This window comes from Mobula hypostoma, chromosome 15, assembly GCF_963921235.1.
Source record: "Mobula hypostoma chromosome 15, sMobHyp1.1, whole genome shotgun sequence".
NCBI lineage: Eukaryota > Metazoa > Chordata > Chondrichthyes > Myliobatiformes > Myliobatidae > Mobula > Mobula hypostoma.
Genome location: NC_086111.1, coordinates 7636317 through 7656224, shown reverse-complemented (window position 1 = coordinate 7656224; position 19908 = coordinate 7636317). Strand labels below are relative to the sequence as shown.

The window sequence follows — 19908 nt, the reverse complement described above, 5'->3', positions numbered from 1 at the left end:
CTTTCAGCTTACATTTACCATTAAACTCAGTCACCTGACGGTTTGCCTAGAATATTAATTTGCCAATGAAGTGAGCAAGTGGCTTGTGTCTGCTTTTTCCTATTGAATTTAAATGTTGTCTTCAGTGATCATGCACTGTTGTAACCTTTAGGATCAAAGGGATGTGAAATTTCTCTCCCATTAAGTGCTTAAATAGGTTGAAGGATAATAATCCATTTTTTCCTTTATTTGGAAGTTATGATTTGCTTAGCAGGGTCAACTGTTCAAACCTGAAAACTGAATCTCCTCCATGGAACATTTTCGTCAGTTTTGTAGCCCATGTTTCATACTTTTAAGTTTTCTTTGGTTTTTGAGCTATCAAGTAACTAGTATCACACATCAAAGTTGCTGGTGAACGCAGCAGGCCAAGCAGCATCTATAGGAAGAGGCGCAGTCGACGTTTCAGGCCGAGACCCAAACGTTGACTGCGCCTCTTCCTATAGATGCTGCTTGGCCTGCTGCGTTCACCAGCAACTTTGATGTGTGTTGCTTGAATTTCCAGCATCTGCAGAATTCCTGTTGTTTGCGTTTAAAGTAACTAGTATGAATTTTTCCCTTAGAGATATCAGGAAAGAAGAAGTAGTGACAGATCTGATGGTGGTTACCATTCTGATGGCGACTACAGGGATACTGATCGGAATGACCTAAATAATGAGAGAGAAAGTAAAACTATTATGTTACGAGGACTTCCATTATCTATAACAGAGGATGATGTAAGTCTTTTTATTCTCTTAATGCTTGTGTTGTGGCTGTGATTATGATTCTTGCCTTAAAAAAAAGGAGCAGGAATTTTTTAAAAAGGGAGTTTGGTAAGTAGATAAAAGCATGGGATTTGCAAAGTTTTAAGTTGTGAATGCTTTGAGTTTTTTTTTACAACTAATTTGCTCAAATCAAAAGTACATTAGAAATTCTTTTAACAAGCTGCATTGTCTATATTGTACACAGAAACAGAAAACAGCTTTGTAATTAGTGCCAGATACTGAATTTTGAGTGTAGGCCAATCTGAATGTCCTGAAATCCACACAGCAAGTCTTTTCAACAATCAGTGTCAATAAAGAGATCTCTACTTTATTTTCCCTTACTGTACTTCTGTTCATCGTAAAAAAATTCTTTCCCAGATTATCTACCAATTGTGCAGCTTTGTTAGCTAGTTAAGATTAATTCTGTATTGTTCATTTTCTTCATGAAGCTCTTCAGATCATATTTCTTGAGTATTAAACATCGTAAATTTATATTTGGAATTCTTTGGTCTAAAGGGTTTATGGCATACTTTGTATTTGTTACTGTATACTGGAAGATATTTAGTGAGGTGATGATATATATTAGATGGTTGTAGTTTTATCAATACTGGGAAGTATTTTGCATCTGGTTATAAATGAGGAGTGGTGTGTGAAAGAGAATTGGGGTGATAGCATTATTGCAGTCTGATATTTTACTTTCCTGACATTTGCTGAGCATTATGGAACAAAGTAAGACTAATTGGAGTTTCAAGCTGCTTTACACAAACATTTTTTGTCACAGATTTGGTTATTTATTTGTCTTGAACTGCGTAATGCATTTTTTATTGATCCCGAGAACCCATTGCGTTTTCTGCTGCATTTGGTACAGTATGTTGGGGTGCCATCACTTCCCGTGTCTTCCATTCTCTGTACAGTCGCAGTTCCACACTGTTACGTTTTGAAGAAGTTTTGAATTGGTAACTAGGATTCAACTTAGAATTGTAATCATAATTTTTTTGTCTAGATCCGGGCTGCTTTAGAACCTTATGATGGAGTTCAGCCAAGAGATGTGCGACTAATGAGGAGCAAAATGTCAGGTGAGATTTGGGTTTCCTGCACCAGGTGTCCATCCTGCTTCCCCTGAAACAAAGAACGTGCACTTTGGTTTACCCAGTAGCTGAACAGTCAGACTTAGAACACAGGAATTTGCCATGGCTGAGGAATGTGAAAAGTAGGATTGTTAATATAATTGAAAGCAAAATGTAACTCCTCGACTCTGCAGTGATAGTAGCAGACACTGTATTTTTTTTTTCATATTCAGTGTCATGGATTAAATATAAAAGCCCAGAATTAAAATATAGTCTCATCAGTTCAAAGCTGATGGAAGCAAAGTTGCATTTGCCAAAACATAATTTCAAAATTTATTTGTTATTTTTTCTTTTCCTTTAACATTTTAACAAACTTCCACTGCATTTTCTTCATGTGTTATGCACAAAAGTGGTGGTGTTATGTAATTTATAAAAATAAAATACTGTAAACAGGGTTGCAGGTGGGTACTGAAAATTAAATCTGTTTCCAATTTGTCACAGTCTGTATGAAAAATCCCTTTTGTTGCAACTTTTGTTATTTTTATAGAGGTATTGTTACTTCTAGGCATTTTGCACTGTTCAGTTCCTTGTCATGGCAAAGAAAAGGACAAAGTAAGGTCACACGGTCACTGCTTCACAAAATTGTAAATGGAGACGCTTTGAAGCAGGAGGGTGACATGAGAGATTCATCTGAGAATGGCTGCTTTAAAACCCATTGACTAACACAATCCCGTCTATATCTGAATGCTGTCTCTAGGTCAAAGCCGTGGTTTCGCCTTCGTGGAGTTTAATCACTTGCAGGACGCAACAAGATGGATGGAAGCCAATCAGGTTGCTTCATCACAAGTCTAGATTTCTTGGAGAGAGAAAAAAATAAGAAGGATCAAATTGTCTGTATTGAAAACTGATGTAAAGAGACACAACTGCTTTCCCCAAAACATATGATTTTTTTTTGGAGACTTCTGTATAAAATACTAAATGCTAAGGATTGATAACAAGTACAACCCGTTTATAAATAGAAACAGCAGCTATTGCAATGTTTCAAATGGCAAAGAGCATCAAAGAAGTTAAGGGAATAGAGTAGTAATTAAATGTATTTCCCTTCAGTTGATAGAAAACTTATTTATTCACTTCGAGGATTTTAAAATTCAGTTTAATAAGACATTTTCTTAATAAGCATAATGTCTTAATATAGTGTGATATTCTTGGGTGAACAGAGAACAGGTTACTTTTTTAATGACAAAGATTTTTGGATTTTATTGGGGTTACTTTTGGAAAATGTCTCAGATGATATGCTGAGTCATAATTCTGTTTAATCTTGGAAGTTGCTTGTGGGGCCCATTGGCTTATTCATGTTATGATTTCTTAAATCCAGCAATGTAAATAAACAATTACTTTTTGCTATATAGTGAGGGTTGAGCATTGTAAAAGAAGTATGATTCTTGTGAGAGTAGCAATAATTTTAAATTCATAAATTCCCTACCAAGGAGCCAGGAAATCAAATGACTTGATCCAAGATGCCTGGTGTCATTTGCTGGATAGTGAGGCGTAAGTGTACTTTTGCCCATGGATTTTTAAGGACCAAACAGGGAAAATCAAATTCTCATCCCAATGTCAGTATCACTAACATACCATTACATTTTCTAACAAAATTGGTAAAGTTTCCTGGTAATGGGCAATAGAAGCTTAAGCCCTTTAGTAATTATTTTAAAACCTGAAGTGATTGTTCATTTCTAAGTTACTACATTTTGTGCTTGTTATCAGTTCTGTGTATTTGTGCTTTATGCAGAATAAATGTGTCAAAGGTTTTTTTATTAAAATACAAGTTGCTTTTCAGATGCACGTGAACAGCCTAAACAGTACAATTACCAAGAAAATTACAGTGAGCATCAGAGTGTCAGGAACAAGCTTTGTTGGTAAACCTGAAATTACCTGACGACTTTCTCAGTTTTGTTTTATTTGACGTGCACGTTGTACCGCTGCTGGGGGCAACTGAGTGATTCACTCTCTGGCCTCACTTACCTACTTTAAAATCAGTCCTCATTGTGTGTGTGTGTGAGAAATTAATACATCTTATTTGTTGTCTGAGGTTGTCCTTTGTCTTGGTTGGATGTGTAGTTCTTATTTTAGAGCTGTCCTTTCACATTTATGTATTGGCTTTAAGATAAGGCTATCTTTTTGAATGAGTGTCTCCAAATAGCATTAGTAATCAAGTACATTTTGCCTCTTTGAATCTGGCACTAAATGGATGTGCATTTGCAACAGTAGATTTCTCATAATTTAGAGTTGTTTGAAATGACACAAAAGGGAACATTGTTAGAAATTTAAAATTGGCACTTTAGTTTTTGGATTTAAATATATTACGATGCTTAGAAGTACGCTTTCAATGTCAAGTGAGAGGAGTGCAGAAATACTGCATTTTAAACAACAATGCACTGAAAATAGTTTTGGCTTTCGCTTTGTCACCGCCTTGTGTCTTCCAGGTGCACTATCGTGGAGCACTGCAAAGGTGATGAACTGTGCATTGTAAAACTTTGTCTATAGGTAGCCTGTTGTCTGTTTCAGTGACACTTCAGGTGGTGATGTACTGCTGTATCCCATTGTTGGGTTTTAATTTGTTGTCGGAATTTAGGTAATTGTTATTCATGCTGTTCAGGTGCTCTTATTCTTGTGGGACAAGTCTGTTGACATTGTTCGGTTTATCAGAAGGGATGTTGGTAGTTGGCTAAGATTAGTCGGTTTTCAGAGAATAACATGCAGTCTTGGTGGAATGCAGACCTGCATTTGCAGCCCCAAAATCTTCCCTTCCTGTAGTATGATTAAGAAGATGTCTCTGAATTGGCTTTCGAAGGATTTTTGAGGAAACGTAAGAGGATGGTGTTTGTGGACACCCACCCTCTGATTGCAAGAATATTCTTGTATCCACTTTGCTCAGCTTGAATTTGCCACAAATGATTACTTTCTGCCTTTTAATTCATATTTTGCAGCTGCTATGTAAAGAATTGACAGCAAGCACTTTGTCTTGCACTGGAACTTATGCCATCTACAGTAATGGAGAATTAAATATCATCCTGAATAATCATTAAAAATTCAAAGCTTGAAAGTGACATTTACTGTTTTAGAAAACTTCATTTTGTTTAACTAAATTTAGCCAATGAAGTCATTTTGTTCAGGATTGAGATCTGCAGTGAGGAAACATTTATCGAAGGTGAAAAGATAACGTGTTTACCCCATGTGTGTTTGCCTCTCAAACTTGCAAATATTTTAGTTTTTGTTGGAATTTCCTGACCTAATTGAAGTCCAAGGATGGATTGATGAGGGTGTTTGCTCTACATGTATATGATTTGAAAAAGTTTTTGGGTTTCTTATAAAATTAGTGTTTCATTGGTGCCATTTGAGGCAGAGATAAATAATAGATCTGAATTTTTTTAAAATCCCTTGTTTATACTTGAATTTTATAATCTGATTCGTGAAATTTGCTGTTGCCTTGACACTTTGAAATGTTTCAGAAATTACGACTTGTTTTCAGGTGACGTTACGTTGTTCAACTAACCAAAACTGTTAAAGAGCTTTGCAGACACTGATTTTGAAAGTACAGAGAGGTGTACAAGTTTAAGTGGAAATTGGATAGCACAGGATTTTTGATGGTATTAAATTTAATTAGCTCATTTATTGTTGACTTTTCAGTTGCTATGGTATGTTGGCTTGTGGAGAAACATCTTATCCACTAGGTTCCTGACATGCATTATCTTATGATAGTCCAGTTTTAAGAATTGTTGAGAGTACTTGCTGTTCCTGACTCTGATCAAAAATAACTAGGACATATTCTGAAAATGCAATGTTATATACTCTTAAGTTCACATTTCAAAACTTGTGTTTTAATATAAAATTTGTAAATCCTTTGCACATCTTATTTTTAGTCATATGCTCGTGGTGTTTCTGTTCAGTAACATCAGCTTTTCAGTAAAGGCAACAAACTTTTACTAAATCTAGGGCTTGTTTTCCTTCCGTTTTACTGCCAAGAACAAAACATGCAAATACCACTTTTATTGTAGTCCATATATAAGCTTCAAAGTACAGATAAATTTCCAAAAACATGGGGGTGCATGATTTATAAATACAAAAAACTTGCTAATATAAAGGAAGAAATATCTGGACCAGAAAAACTAGTTGCAGATTTGAGTGAAATCCATCTCCATCATATAATGCCTCCTGACTTTGTTCAACTTCATAAGTTAGAAAATTCTATATCCATTACTGATACCAGATCTAATAGCAGATTCAGTTAAAATCAGTACATTCTAAAAATGGAGAAAGAGGATTTTCCTATTGCTAAACCATTTCTTAAAAGAAATCTCTTCAATCTTGAAGCCTTAAATTTTTTCTCTGCAAGCATTAACGCATTAGGGTGTGTCTTACTCAAGACTACTACTTATTGGACCATTTGTGACTTGGCCTGCTTCCATCTTACTGAAGACTAGGATGGACTAAGCGTAGGTAACCTAGTCCCCTGATATCCCTGTTCCCAATGCGTTATAAATGAATATGCATACTTTCATGCACTAATTCGGGAGAATATGCTCCCTTCCTACTCGTGTGCACTGCCATGGGAATAATTGATATTTTGTCTTGAAATAATACTAAATGATGATTTATTTTTTACAGAAACAACTGACTATACAGGACAAGTATGTCACCATGCATTACAGTAATCCACGTCCAAAGGCTTATGAAGATTGGCTTTGTGGCAAGGTATTCTGAATTCACACTACAAGGGTGTAAAAGGTTTAGTGTGGTGGGGAATTTTATGAACAACATTTGAAAATGTGTTTATTTGGAATATATCATTAGATCTACAAGTTATGTCTTAATTATTTTTCAAATATTTATTTTTTATATAAAACCCATCATTATTGTCAAGTTCTTTCTACTGTTATTTAACTTTTCTTTTAACCCCAGTAAATAATTGTAAATGGAAAGTGTGAAAGACTATGTACTTTGACAACTTAGTATCATAATAAAATGTTGACTAAGATAAACTTCTCTTATTTTACTGACTACGTTTTATAAACTCAATTGCAGTGTGGCATTTATAACTTCAAGAGGCGAGAAAAATGTTTCAAGTGCGGTGCTTCAAAGTCGGGTAAGGATATACTATAGGTTGACCTCTTCACTGTTGTTAAGCTCTAATTTTATTTCATTTAAAGAGATGGTGCTTTTTGGAGTGGTCCAATTATGCGTTTGTTATGGCACAGGGCTGAATCTCCAGTTATTAACCAGTTTTCTCGCATGCTGTTAATGTCCCTCTGATTTCATATTTGAAGTGAAATTTGCTGTGACTCAGCTTCAAAAATAATGGATGGATAATATTACTTAGACAATGCGTATGATCTTGGGGGATCTCAGATAGGCAGTTTTCAACAAGAAGGCTTGGTGTGCAGGGGCCCATGGGGTCACAAAGAGTCGGACTCAAAACTTGTGTTTTAATATAAAATTTGTAAATCCTTTGCACACCTAATTTTTAGTCATATGCTCGACTTAGCAACAACAAAGCTTCTGACTCCCATGCCTTCTGTGTTGTTGATTTTTCCCTTTAGGTTATTTCTGGAAGCACATTCAGGGTCTTGGCCTGAAACATCTACTTTCTATAGATGCTGAGTTCCTCCAGTATTTGTGTAACTCTGGATTTCCAGCATCTGCAGGATCTCTTGTGTTTTTGATTTGTCAAGTCTTCTGCCTTTGACACACAATTTCTAGTGGTATCCCATCTGCACTTTGATTATCTTAAAGTTAATGTCTCCACTGTCTCCTTTCTCCCATTCCTTGTATTTGTTCATTTTTGATATTCTGACCTTTTCCTAGACAATTCATAAGAAGTGTAGACAAAGAACATATTGGTCCAATTAGTGTTGACTTTAGCTTACTTTACATGAATGACAGCTATATCCAAACATATTTCCGATGTGAAGACTTCCTTTTTTGTAGTAGTTAAAAAAAAAATGATTACCTGAGAGGTTGCATTTGGCCCATGTAGAGTTTACCCCACTGGTATAAGTGATTGACACTGAGTTCACAAATTTATGTGCAAATTTTAAATAATGTAAAATACCTTTTTTTTCTTTTGCTCAGAGTCTGAACAGGATCAGCAGCCTTCATCTCTGGAAGTTCAACAGACACCTGATTACTACAGTGATAGTAAGTTAAAGTAGTTTTCTGTCCACTGTCTGTGGTTTGTTAAAGAATATTTCCAAAAGGCACAACAATTAGTTTTATGGTAAATGCTGAAGTTTAAAATTTGCAATTTGCTTTTAGAATAGTTTTCCTGTTACATTGTTAAGAGATAAGGTGATATGTTGGAATTACTGAGAGCCAGTTAGAGGGAGAAAAGTCTAGTCTATCTGTTTCCCTCAATTAATGGAAGTTTTACAATCTTGAGTAACATCATGATAAATTGTCTTTTTGGAAATTGTTTTTTTTATGTTGTGTAAATGTCCATCAGATTTACATAAACCATCATTTCCTTTGAAACAGCTGTCATCTTAAGAAATATCGGTTCCCACACCTCCGTGGAGTCCATCTTAAGTGCTCTATCACCATATGCTACATTGGCTCTCTCCAATATCCGGCTGATTAAGGACAAGCAGACCCAATTAAACAGGGGCTTTGCATTTGTGCAGCTAGCTTCTATTGTGGTGAGTTTTAGTCAGTACTTATTGTTATGTTTGTTATAAAGAACATCTAGTACTGAATTTTTTTTGGTCATTTTAAACCTGGTATAATTTTACACTAGTCGGGAGATAGGCTCAAAGAAAACTATTAAAACATAATTGATAATGTTTGGGACAAAGTGACGATTTATCTTTGAAGACATTTTTCTGTATGTTATTATTTAACTGAGTATTTAAATGGAGAAATTAATGCTAATGTCAGGTAATATAATAATTACACTGTACTCAATTTTCCATTTTGCTTACCAGTTGCAAATTTACAAACTGTCTCTAATATTAAATAACAGCTTTGGGCATTTGCACAGCAGGAACTGAAGAAGCTTTTTTCTTTCCAGTGAATGTGTAATTTTCATGCAATAATCACAGTTCATAATGTTTCCTGAACTTGGTTGGTAAGAGATGGAATTACATCTTTAGAAAGAGGTGACGTAGGGTCAGACGATGTCAAATCTTTGTGGGTGAAGTTAAGAAACTGTAAGGGAATCATATATAGGTGTCCAGATAGCCAAGCTGTGGGGTTGAGATTGCAAAGGGAGCTGGAAAGGGCATGTAATAAGGGTAATGTCACAATTGTAATGGGGGACTTCAGTATGCAAGGTGATATGCAGCTTGGTGTTGGATCACAAGAGAGGGAGTTTGTTGAATGCCTTGTGCTTGAGCCTTCTAGTGAAAAGGCTATCTTAGATTGGGTGTTGTGTATAGCCCAAATTTTATTAGCTTAACATAAAGGAACCCTTAGGAGTCAGTGATCATAATATGATTGAATTCATTCTGCAGTTTGAGAGGGAGAAGCACAAGTCACATGTCGCAATGGAATAAAAGGAATTGCGGAGGCACGAGAGAGCAGCTTACCCAGGTGGACTGGAGGGGGATACTAGCAGGGATGATGGCAAAACAGAGGTAGCTGAAGTTTCTGGAAATAGTTCACAAGGCTCAGGATAACTATGTCCCACAGAAGAAGTTCTCAAATGGCAAGGCCAGGCCACCATGGCTAACAAATGAGCTAAGGACTGCAAAAAGCCAAGGAAAGGGCATATGTTAGCGAAAGCGAGTGGAAAGTTGGATGATTGGGAAGCTTTTAAAATCCAACAAAAGGCAACTAAAAAAGCTAGAACAGAAAAAAATGAAATATGAGGGCTAACTAGTCAATAAGAAAGCAGGATACTACAAGTTTTTTCTATAAAGAAAAAAAGGAGGTTAGAATTTATAATGGACCACTAGAAAATGATGCCTGTGAGGTCGTAATGGGGGACCAAGAAATGGCAAATTATCTTAAGTACCTTGCTTCAGTTTTTACTGTGGAAGACACTAGTGTGCCAGAATTGGTGAATGTCAGGGAGCAGGAGTAAATGTCGTTGCTATTACAAACAAAGAAGTGCAGGACAAACTAAAAGATCTTAAGGTGGATAAGTCACCTGGACCAGAATAATTTCTGTAAATGAAAATCTTGCCTGATAAACCTATTAGATTTCTTTGAGGAAGTAACAAACAGGGTAGACAAAGGAGAGGCAGTGGATGTCATTTACTTAGATTTTCACCATTTGACAAAGTGCCTCACGTGAGGCTGCTTAACAGATAAAATCTTACTGTGTTACAAGAAATTTACTGGCATGGATAGAGAAATGGCTGACAGGAGACAGTGAATAGGAATGGGGGGGGTGCATTTCTGGTTGGCTGTCAGTGGCTAGTGATGTTCTTCAGGGGACCACTACTTTTCACATTGTTTGTCAGTGAGTTAGATAGTGGAATTGATGGCTTTGTGCAAAATTTGCTGATGACATGAAGATAGTTGGAGGAGTAGGTAGTGCTAAGGAAGCAATGTGATTGCAGTAGGACAAATTAGAAGAATGGGCAAAAATTTGGCAGGTGGAATACAGTGTTGGGAAATGTATGATAATGCAATTTGGTAAAAAGAACAATAGTGCAGACTTATCTAAATGGTGAGAAAATTCAAACATCAGATGCAAAAGGATTCAGGAATCCTCGTGCAAGACTCCCAGAAGGTTAATTCACAGATTGAGTCTGTGGTAAAGAAGGCGAATACAATGTTGGCATTTATTCTAAGGGGAATAGAATATAAGAGAAAAGGAGGTAATGTTGAAGCTTTAAAAGACACTAGTCATGCTGCAGTTGGAGTATTGCCAACAGATGTGCTGAAATTGGAGAGAGTCCCGAGGAGATTCACAATGGTGATTCTGGGTATGAAGGATATGGTGAGAGGGCAGGTGTATGGAGCTGAATGGGATCCGAGATTAGCTATAATAAAATGGCAGAGTGGACTCGATAAGTTGAATGGCCTAATTCTGCTCCTATGTCTTATGGATCTGTAAAGCACTTATAGCTACTAGAAGCTATGCAAATGGATACCACTTTCATTGCATGTGTGAAAATGGACTGGAACTGTTATGAACAGAATGATTTTATATACCTATTTCTTTGAGCAAATAATGTTTTTGACTACTTTTTTTTTATCTTTTTGATTAAATTTAGACTAGAATTAATTTGTAAAACAGTTTGAAGCTAACTGATGAAAGTGTTCTAGAATTAGCCCAAAATGGTACTTATACAGGAAGGGTACTGCATACATGCTAAGGGATATTACTACTATTGAAACTAAAATGAGCAACGTTTTCATTTAATGAGCTGTAGTGGACATCAGGAGAAAGCATTTATAACGGCATTAAGTTGAACACTCACTGTCTTCCTTTCTTTACAACATTCACAGGAGGCATCTCAGCTTCTTCAAATCTTGCAGTCCTTGCAGCCACCTCTGAGCGTTGATGGCAAAACTATTGGCGTTGATTTTGCGAAGAGTGCTAGGAAGTAAGTAACTGAACTAAAGCTAAACTTGCTTTCTAACTGGCATTGACACCATTGCAGCACACAATTGCTTCAGCTAGAGATTGTGAGTTGGGAAATCTGATCCCAGGTTTCTGCCTGTGCTGCTTTGGATCATTTTGTTTGAGGATCGAGGATTCTGGGGAGGCTTGAAATAATTTTTAAATCCAATCTTGTTTCCATATCTTTGTGCCACCAACTGAAATCATTGACTGAGAGCTTAGGTTGTAACTATTTGCCAAGTTTTAGGGTAGCAGTCGCTGTGATCCTTCTTACCTCCTTAATAGTCACTCCATGCTCTCCTATATAGGACTTCGGTGTACATTGACATTTGAAATCCTAGGAAATTCCCAGCTCAGTTTCTCAGCCTGCCGCTGTGTGGAGCTACAGTCTGAGATTTGATTTTTAAGATTTGTGTGTACCCTTAACCAGCAGTTGGGACAAGGGCACAGCAGCAGAACTTGATTTAATTTGTCTTTCTTCCTTTCTCTCATTTTTATTGTCAGAACATTGCATGTTGGCCTCATCCAACAATCTAGCTGAACTCAGTTACTGTGTCATTCAGATGAAGCTTTCCGTTCCATTCCAAGGTCACTTGGTCACTCTGATTTCGCACACTTTGTATGTAAATTATAAAACGCTGTCAAAAAGATGGCTAATTAGTTCATGTTCAGTCAATTATGGACTTGGATTTGATTTGGGTTAAAATTTAATGACAGTGTAGTTTAATTTGAATTGTTAATGGTCAGTTTGCTTTTCTATTCAGAGATCTCTTTCTTGGCGATGGAAATCGGATCAATGCTATGACTGTTGCAAGTACAGCTATTGCTGCAGCTCAGTGGTCATCAAGTCAGGTAAAACCATATGATTTTATGTAGACATATTCTGTAAACTTAATTCTTTAGGGATTTTCTCCAGTTTAATTACTAAAAATCTGGGAAACAATGAAAAGGACAAATTAATACAGTGAAATCGGAAAGTGACAATTCATTTGAGAATAAATTAATTTTCATATTAATGTTGTTATGTAATAATGACAAAGTATGTAAAGTACTCAAGTTCCGACCAAGTATCTGAAATTTTAAAAAAAATTTTTAAGTGAAAGAGGTTAGTTATTGAACTTTGCATACCCAAGTGAGCTTTAGACTTGCTGTCCCTTGAAAGGGAAGTCAGGGAGTACATCACACTAAGCTATTTTTGTTCATCCTGATGGCTAAAGTTGGAGCACTTTAGTATATTTATTGCTGATAATGTACAGTCTAAAACGGCATTAAGTAATTCTCTTCCCTAGAGGGTGCTTGAATTTCTTTACAGAATCCTGTTTGTGGATTGAAGGGAAGCATTCCAAAACCTTTGACCTTTTTATAATATATTTTGGTTTAATTTTCTACTATTGAACTGATCATTGCATGGTGGCTTAACATGGCTGTAAATGTTCATTTGTACTGTAGGTAATTCTTACTTTTTCGTTATTTTAAATCTTTTCTGCTTCCTTTTTGTAAAGTCTCAACAAAATTCTGATCCAGTGAATCAGGATTACAGCTACCTCCCACAGTCTGGCCCAGACAACTACGGTCAGCATTATGCACAGGTTGGTAATTAATCGAGGGACAATATAAATGCACATTTTGAAATTTTGTAGCAGCTTTGAGAGTCAAGTATATCAATCACTACAGCATTAAGTCAGGTGTTAAATTTGTACACTCTGAAGTCGAATGCCAGAAAGTTAATATGTTAAATGCTCTTTCGAGGATCAAGTTGATATGTGTGATGGCATATATTAACTATAGTGATAGAATCCATGTAAAGTTGATTATTTCTGTGAAATGTTTAAAGTTTGTTGTAGACCTGGCAATTAATTTTCCTGTTAAGTAGCCTTATGAATAGTAACACATTTTTAAAATACTTTGCATATAGCATTGGATAATCAATTCTTGCTGTGGAATCATTCCTGCTGCCTGCCTCTAATGAATCAATATTGTTAAAGTTGTTATCTGGAAAGGATGCACTATTTATGACAACAAAAGTGTTTACTTTCTTAAAAGTAAAGCAGAATCTAATAGCTTATTGTACAGTATTTTTTTTTTTAGCAATACAGTGCGAAGTAGGTTCTCCCGGTCCTTCAAGCCACAACACCCAACAACCCCTGATTTAACTCTAGCTTAATCACAGGACAATTTACAATGACCATTTAACCTACCTGGTACATCATTGGACTGTGGAAGAAAATCAGAGGACTTGGAGAAGACACGCACATTCCATGGGGTACCGAGACTCCTTACAGAACGACACCAGAATTGAGCTCCAAACTCTAGAACTCCCCAAACTGTAATAATTATCCTGAGACTAGTTTCAGTTCTCACCACTTACTTAGCTTGTCATCTTCACAGCATATGTTCTTACTTAAGTGAAGCTTCAGATTAAGGTGTTAGGTGGAGAAATGTTATAAGAGTTGTCTCCAACATACAACTATTTACCAAGAGCATTGCTAAACTTGGGAGTGCAATTCTTTTGGTAAAATAGCACAGATGTCCAAGATTTTTTGTATGTTCCATATCACTGCCTACTCCCAGGGGTCTTTATCAGCCAGCAATGCTCTAAAATATGAACATTATTACAATGGCAACATTGGAACAGCTTTCTGGAGGTGTTTTGGTTGGATATGAAGGGTAGTGTTGTAGGGATTGAGGGCTGTTACTATCCTATCATGTCATGAAAGCAAGAATGGGAAGTGATCGTGTGATATTGTATTACCCAAAAGGTGTACTGCTAATTATGTTTTAGCAAAAGTTTCCAAGTTCCTTTCCTGATCACACATGATCCCAGATGGGTTGTTATGTTATTTATTTTCATATAATTTCTCAATAATATTTCAATATGCCCAGAGGCCTATGCCCAACTGCACTATTTCCTATTATAATGTCCATGATTTGTACAGCACCATTATATTTTTGAACAAGGCATTCTTGAACTGGAGCCCTTATGTATAAATTCTGCAGCAGCGATCCCTGACAGAAATTTTTCTTAAAAAACGCATTTTCTTTGTTTAGAGTGAGGATAGTGATGTGGAAGTGCCTTTGGGGTTTTTATTAATACCTAGCCTTCCAGATTATGCTGAGTAGTTGTAGAATATAAAATCATTAGACATAGGAGCAGAATAAGGCCATTCAGCCCATCGAGTCTGCTCTACTACTCCATTATGGCTGATCCCGGATCTCACTCAACCCGATACACCTGTCTTTTTGCCATATGCTTTGATGCCCTGACCAATCAGGAAACAAATTAACTTCCACCTTAATTATTCCTGCAGACTTGGCCTCCACCACAGTCTGTGGCAGAGCATTCCACAGATTCACTACTGTCTGGCTAAAAAAATTTCTTCTTACCTGTGTTCTAAAAGGTCGCCCCTCAATTTTGAGGCTGTACCCTCTAGTTCTGGATACCCCACTATCGGAGACATCCTCTCCACATCCACCCTATCTAATCCTTTCAACATTCAGTGTGTTTCAATGAGATCCCCCTGCATTGTTCTAAATTCCAGTGAGTTTAGGCCCAAAGATGCCAAACACTCCTCTTCATTCCTGGAATCATCCTCGTGAAACTCCTCTGTGTTCTCTCCAATGACAACACATCCATTCTGAGATATGTAGCCCAAAGTTGTTGACAATACTCTTTAAGTACAGCCTATGAATCAGATCCCCACATGTCTAGGATTTTTGGGCTCCCACCCAACAGGACTGTGGTGTTCAAGCACAATTTTTTTCATTCTTTCCCAGTGCCAACTTAGTTGCTTTCCCAAATGAGTCAAAGTTTTAATTGTAACATAATATATGGCTACATCAACTCACCTTAGAGTTTAATGCTTTTGACTTGTATGTACCTAGCTTGTGAAATGTCCAACTTCACAGCATGGCAATTAAAATTCATATTCTGTGAGTCCACGTGCATATTAAAGGCACCACTTGTTTCATAAATTGATGCAACATAAACATTGCTTGTTCTCCAGAGCTAATGAAAGTCTGCAAATATTAGACCAGTGTGATTAACTATTCTAAGGATCCAGAGTCTTGATCTGTAAATGCAGTACTTGAATAGTTTGTGAATGCTCAAGTCCTCAGTGTGTTACCTTGGATATTTTAGGATCTTTGTCATATATGCAGTTTTACCAGATGCATGAATTTTCTGAAGGTACCAACAGGTCAACAACTCTGATATTTTTCTAATAGTTGAGGTGGGGAGAGCAGTGAAAAGCAGTGCCGGGGTGTTGGAGCAGTTGCAGAATCAAGGTGATTCCTTGCAATAGTAAAAGAATGGAAAATGAAAGTGGAAGTTGCATCACGTCTACCGTTGTGGGCTTTGCTGCCAGCAGCACTGACAAAAACTTGGAAATGGGTTTTATCTACTTGCCTTGTCTAAGGATTGGCAGTTGGCAAACGTACCTCTGAAGAGGAGAAAATAAAACTACAAATTCCAGTCTCTGCCACAGCATTGAGTTTTACTTCACTGGGAAACCCAGGGTGGTGCCTTGTATGTATTTTATGTACGGATATTCTAAAGTACAGTCTTAATTAGTTCTTCTGTGTGCACCACACTAACCATGAAATATGTGCAATCGGCACAGTACTCGCAGGAATACCAGTACTTTCAACAAGGCTCTGTGGACCCCAGTCAACAGCCTCCAGTCACATACCAGGCAGCAGCTACTCTCACAGGTAGGGTGTCAGCGTTCTCTTTCAGAAAGAAAGACTGAATTGAGAGGTTGGTGCAATGTTATTCCTTTACTAAATCAGGTTTAGCTGAAGAAGAAATTACACATGTCAATACTTTAAATCCTGACAAATGCACAATTTTTTTCTCTTGTATAAATCAGCTTAAAACCTTTCAGCTTGCCAATCTTTGTTCACCTACAGCAATTCAGTCTACTTAAATGATGGCTCAAGAATACTTAAACTTTATCTTAGTTCTTCCGTTATGTCGAGTCCCGCGTTACTCAGGGTGTGCTTTCTTAGAAAATAATCTGCATTGCAATTTTTTGTAATGCAAGCCCCCCTTTCCCATTGGTGATATTTCCCATTCTTTCAACATGTTTTTCTCTCATTTTAAGCCAATTTTATCTGTTAGTTCACTATTAGACTGGAGGGATGGACAAGGCATGTATGAAATAGCAATAAATTTTGAAACTTTATTTTTCCTCACTCTGCTGTGGGATAATAAGATTTGACATCACCATGTCAATGTTAATGGCAGTCACGGCTGAGTTCCTGTCCTGTGTCCTCTCTGGTCTGAGAACGAGAACAGTGCAGTGATTTGCTCTATTCATCTGCGTGGCATTTGCTCTGAGACGTATGTTCACGTCCTCAGTCTGGAAAGGGTGTGGCAAAAGAGGAATCACCAATCCAGTCATTGTGGTAACATCATATCCAAATATATGACCCACTAAAAATAAAACAATTGACAAATTTTGTAATTATTTTTGCAAATTGTGTTTACTGTTTCTGACATAATTCTGCAAGAGCAAATTTTATTCCATGTCTCCAGTTCTTGGGTAGTGATTTGTGAATTCAGTATGGACAAATGTATACAGCCTCAATGGTCATAATGCGGTGGTCACTGACTGATGCTAACGGAGCATTTAAGTGCATTCCAATGGCACTCTGTGGTCACCACACATTCAAGGATGTGTGTGTGTGTGTGTTTGTTTTATTTTATTTTATTTGTTTTTCTGTTATAGATACCGGCAGTAGCATCTGGAGTTCAGGAAGCCTTTGTTTAAGTTTACACTTGTATTTCACACTGTCTACTTGTTCTTTAGAAAAATACTCAGTAGGGGAAATAGAGGTTTTGTCTGAATAGATAATTTTGAACTGATAACCTTTAGATGAGAACTCGAGTATTCAGCTCAGCTATACTTTGACATATTTTAATCACTGGATTCTTAATTTAGTAATTTTAATTTTGAATCACACGTTTAAATTATTCCCTAAATCAAGTTTAGGATTAAATTAATTTTTGTAAAGGTTATGTAAAAAGAACAGGCAATGGCTTGTTTTATCATTTTTAGAAGTTCAGTACTATGCAATGCAGAAACTGCAGTTCCACTCTCCTGAGCATTAAAAAATCTCAAGATAGGAAATGGTTGGAATTTCATTTATATTAGCCAATGTACTGGATTGAATTCAGTGTAGATTGTGATGTGCTTCCTTAACTCAGAATTGCCTGCTTGGGTTATATAGTTAAAATTCCAGTTAAAACAATTTTTTCCATTTATGGAATATGCTTATTGCTGGAAAGGATAGAATTTTACTTTCTGACCCTGATCATACAAAACAAGATGCTGGTGAGCTGCCATCTGGAATCATTGTTCTCCTGTGTAGGAATTTCAAAGATTTGACTTGCCAATAGGTATCAGTCTTATGCTTGCTTTACACGGTCATTCAGTGAACAGCAGGTGGAATGTTTGGTGGGATAAAGAATCTAAGTTATAAAGTGGCATAATGTGAAGTCATGATAGTCTTTTTAAAATATTAAAATATGTTGTTTTAAATATCAATCTTTTAGACCTGGTGCTTCACCTGTATTAATTGGTGTGTTCAAAACCAAAAATTTTGTTTTTTTGCAGGTACTCCTGTCAGCACTTCAGCAAATACACCTGTATCACAGGTTCAGATATATTCAAGTCATGCTCAACCCTACCTGCAAAATGCTCAGGTAAGGTTACTTATCAGTAATTGATCTTTCAAGTTTTTTTCGCTCCTCTGTTTGTCCCATCTTCAGATTTAATTATGCATTAGCATTAAGTACCTTCAGAGCATTGGCTGTTTCAACTACATACTTGGTGTTTTTCTGGTATTTAGAAAGCTACTCATTCTTGATGTGCTGCTGGAAAGTAGTTATCTCCACAGCCACTACTATGAATATAAACCTTTAGCATTTTCTACATTTTATGGCTTTCTTGGATAGTTACAAAGCAGTAATCTTGTCATTCCATTCTTGGATTTTGGCAGAGGTATATAAAGCAATTTACGTTTAGGTTTTCAAAAGCATTGTTAGCTTTTCACCATTTTAGGTCCTTATGACTAAAATAATTTATTGGCTTTCAAGGGTGATGGATCTGGTCACAGGTACCTCCCAATATGCTTGGATGCCTAGAGCCTGAGGCTATTTGTGTGATTGTTGGTTGTTGAAGCCTTTTGTACCTATATTTAAATTGGGTGCATATTAAAAGTGATTTTGTTTTTGCGTATATCAGGTAGATGCTGGGCAGCAAAGCTCGACTAGTCAACAGAGTACAGTTTCAAATACTGCACCTACAGACTCTAAATTCTGTAAGTGGTTTAGTTTTACATAATATGCATACCTTCTACAAATCTTTTCGGAAGTTATATTTTGAAATCCAGCCAGCTGTTTGTTTTTCACAATTTAATAAGAATGATGGTTCTTTTGAAATAATTTTATTATGCTTGTTTATAGCTGTACCTGATGTTTCCAATTACCAGTATGATGAATCTTCTGGTTTTTACTATGATCAGCAGTCTGGACTTTACTATGATCCAAACTCTCAGGTAAAAGCACTTAAATTTGTTAGCTTTGCAAATATGTCTGTTTCATTAGAAAGATAATTTAATACTGTATATACTTATCAAACCATTAGGTTATTCAAAAGCAGTTCATAAAAATTACCCCAAAAGTATAGTAGCAACATTTAGTGATGTAAGCACAGAATCCTACTTTAACAGAGCAAGGTCCTACATATTAGTGAGATAAATGACCATATTAATTCCTCCATTAGCGTTTAATTGCTATGGTTAATGGCTTAGCACTTCATCTCTTTCTAATAATTAGTCTGGCATCATCTGAACAACCAGTTTCCAATAATACACCACCCCACTGGTTTATAGTGAAATGCAGCAACGTGTTACGTTGCTTCCAGAGTTGAGGTTAGAACCACGTCTGCTTCTCAAAGTATAGTAGTCAAGTTATGGTTAGAAGAATGTTTAGATTGTCATTTAGTAGAGATACAGTGCCTCCAAGCCACCCACCAATTTGATGAGGCCTCCATCTTTCAGGGTTGACCTTGGATGTTCTGTCCTAGCTGTCTAGCTATGCAAGCCAGAGCAGTACAATATGGAGAGTAAGCTGTTACCCATGTAGAAAGCACCGCCTCTCCACACATCTGATGAACCCAAAGGAATGGCAGAGACTGGTAGTTGGGCACTAGCAGTGTCACAGAAGTTGCCAGTGTTAAACTCAATGTAGACTGCCTTAGGGACTCCAGCTCTGAATTTTTCCCTATTGTTTACTCCTGAAGCTTTCTCCATGAATGAGTATAGCTGTGAGACAGCGAAAGTTTGAGATCAAAGTTTTCTTCTGGACGAGCTGCCAATGGCAGCTGACAAGCCCCATCTCCTCAAAACGACTGGCTTTAAGCTGCCAGTAACCTGCCTTTGCCCCTTCTCCTGTCAGAAGAAACTGTTCCGCCGGGCTTAGTAGCTAAGC

The 19908-nt window shown here is 36.8% G+C and overlaps 1 protein-coding gene across 2 annotated transcripts in view; it reads left to right on the top strand.

The window, feature by feature from the left end:
• Positions 1-19908, top strand: part of rbm5 (RNA binding motif protein 5) — a 44529-nt gene that overhangs the window by 12139 nt on the left and 12482 nt on the right. For both annotated transcript variants that reach the window (XM_063067691.1, XM_063067692.1), the window contains exons 4-17: positions 600-752; positions 1783-1855; positions 2604-2677; positions 6512-6598; positions 6929-6989; positions 7976-8041; positions 8378-8538; positions 11300-11397; positions 12179-12266; positions 12917-13003; positions 16034-16124; positions 18032-18120; positions 18662-18737; positions 18883-18974. In XM_063067691.1, coding sequence (XP_062923761.1) covers positions 600-752; positions 1783-1855; positions 2604-2677; positions 6512-6598; positions 6929-6989; positions 7976-8041; positions 8378-8538; positions 11300-11397; positions 12179-12266; positions 12917-13003; positions 16034-16124; positions 18032-18120; positions 18662-18737; positions 18883-18974 — 1296 coding nt within the window. The remainder of the gene's footprint in view (positions 1-599; positions 753-1782; positions 1856-2603; positions 2678-6511; positions 6599-6928; positions 6990-7975; positions 8042-8377; positions 8539-11299; positions 11398-12178; positions 12267-12916; positions 13004-16033; positions 16125-18031; positions 18121-18661; positions 18738-18882; positions 18975-19908) is intronic.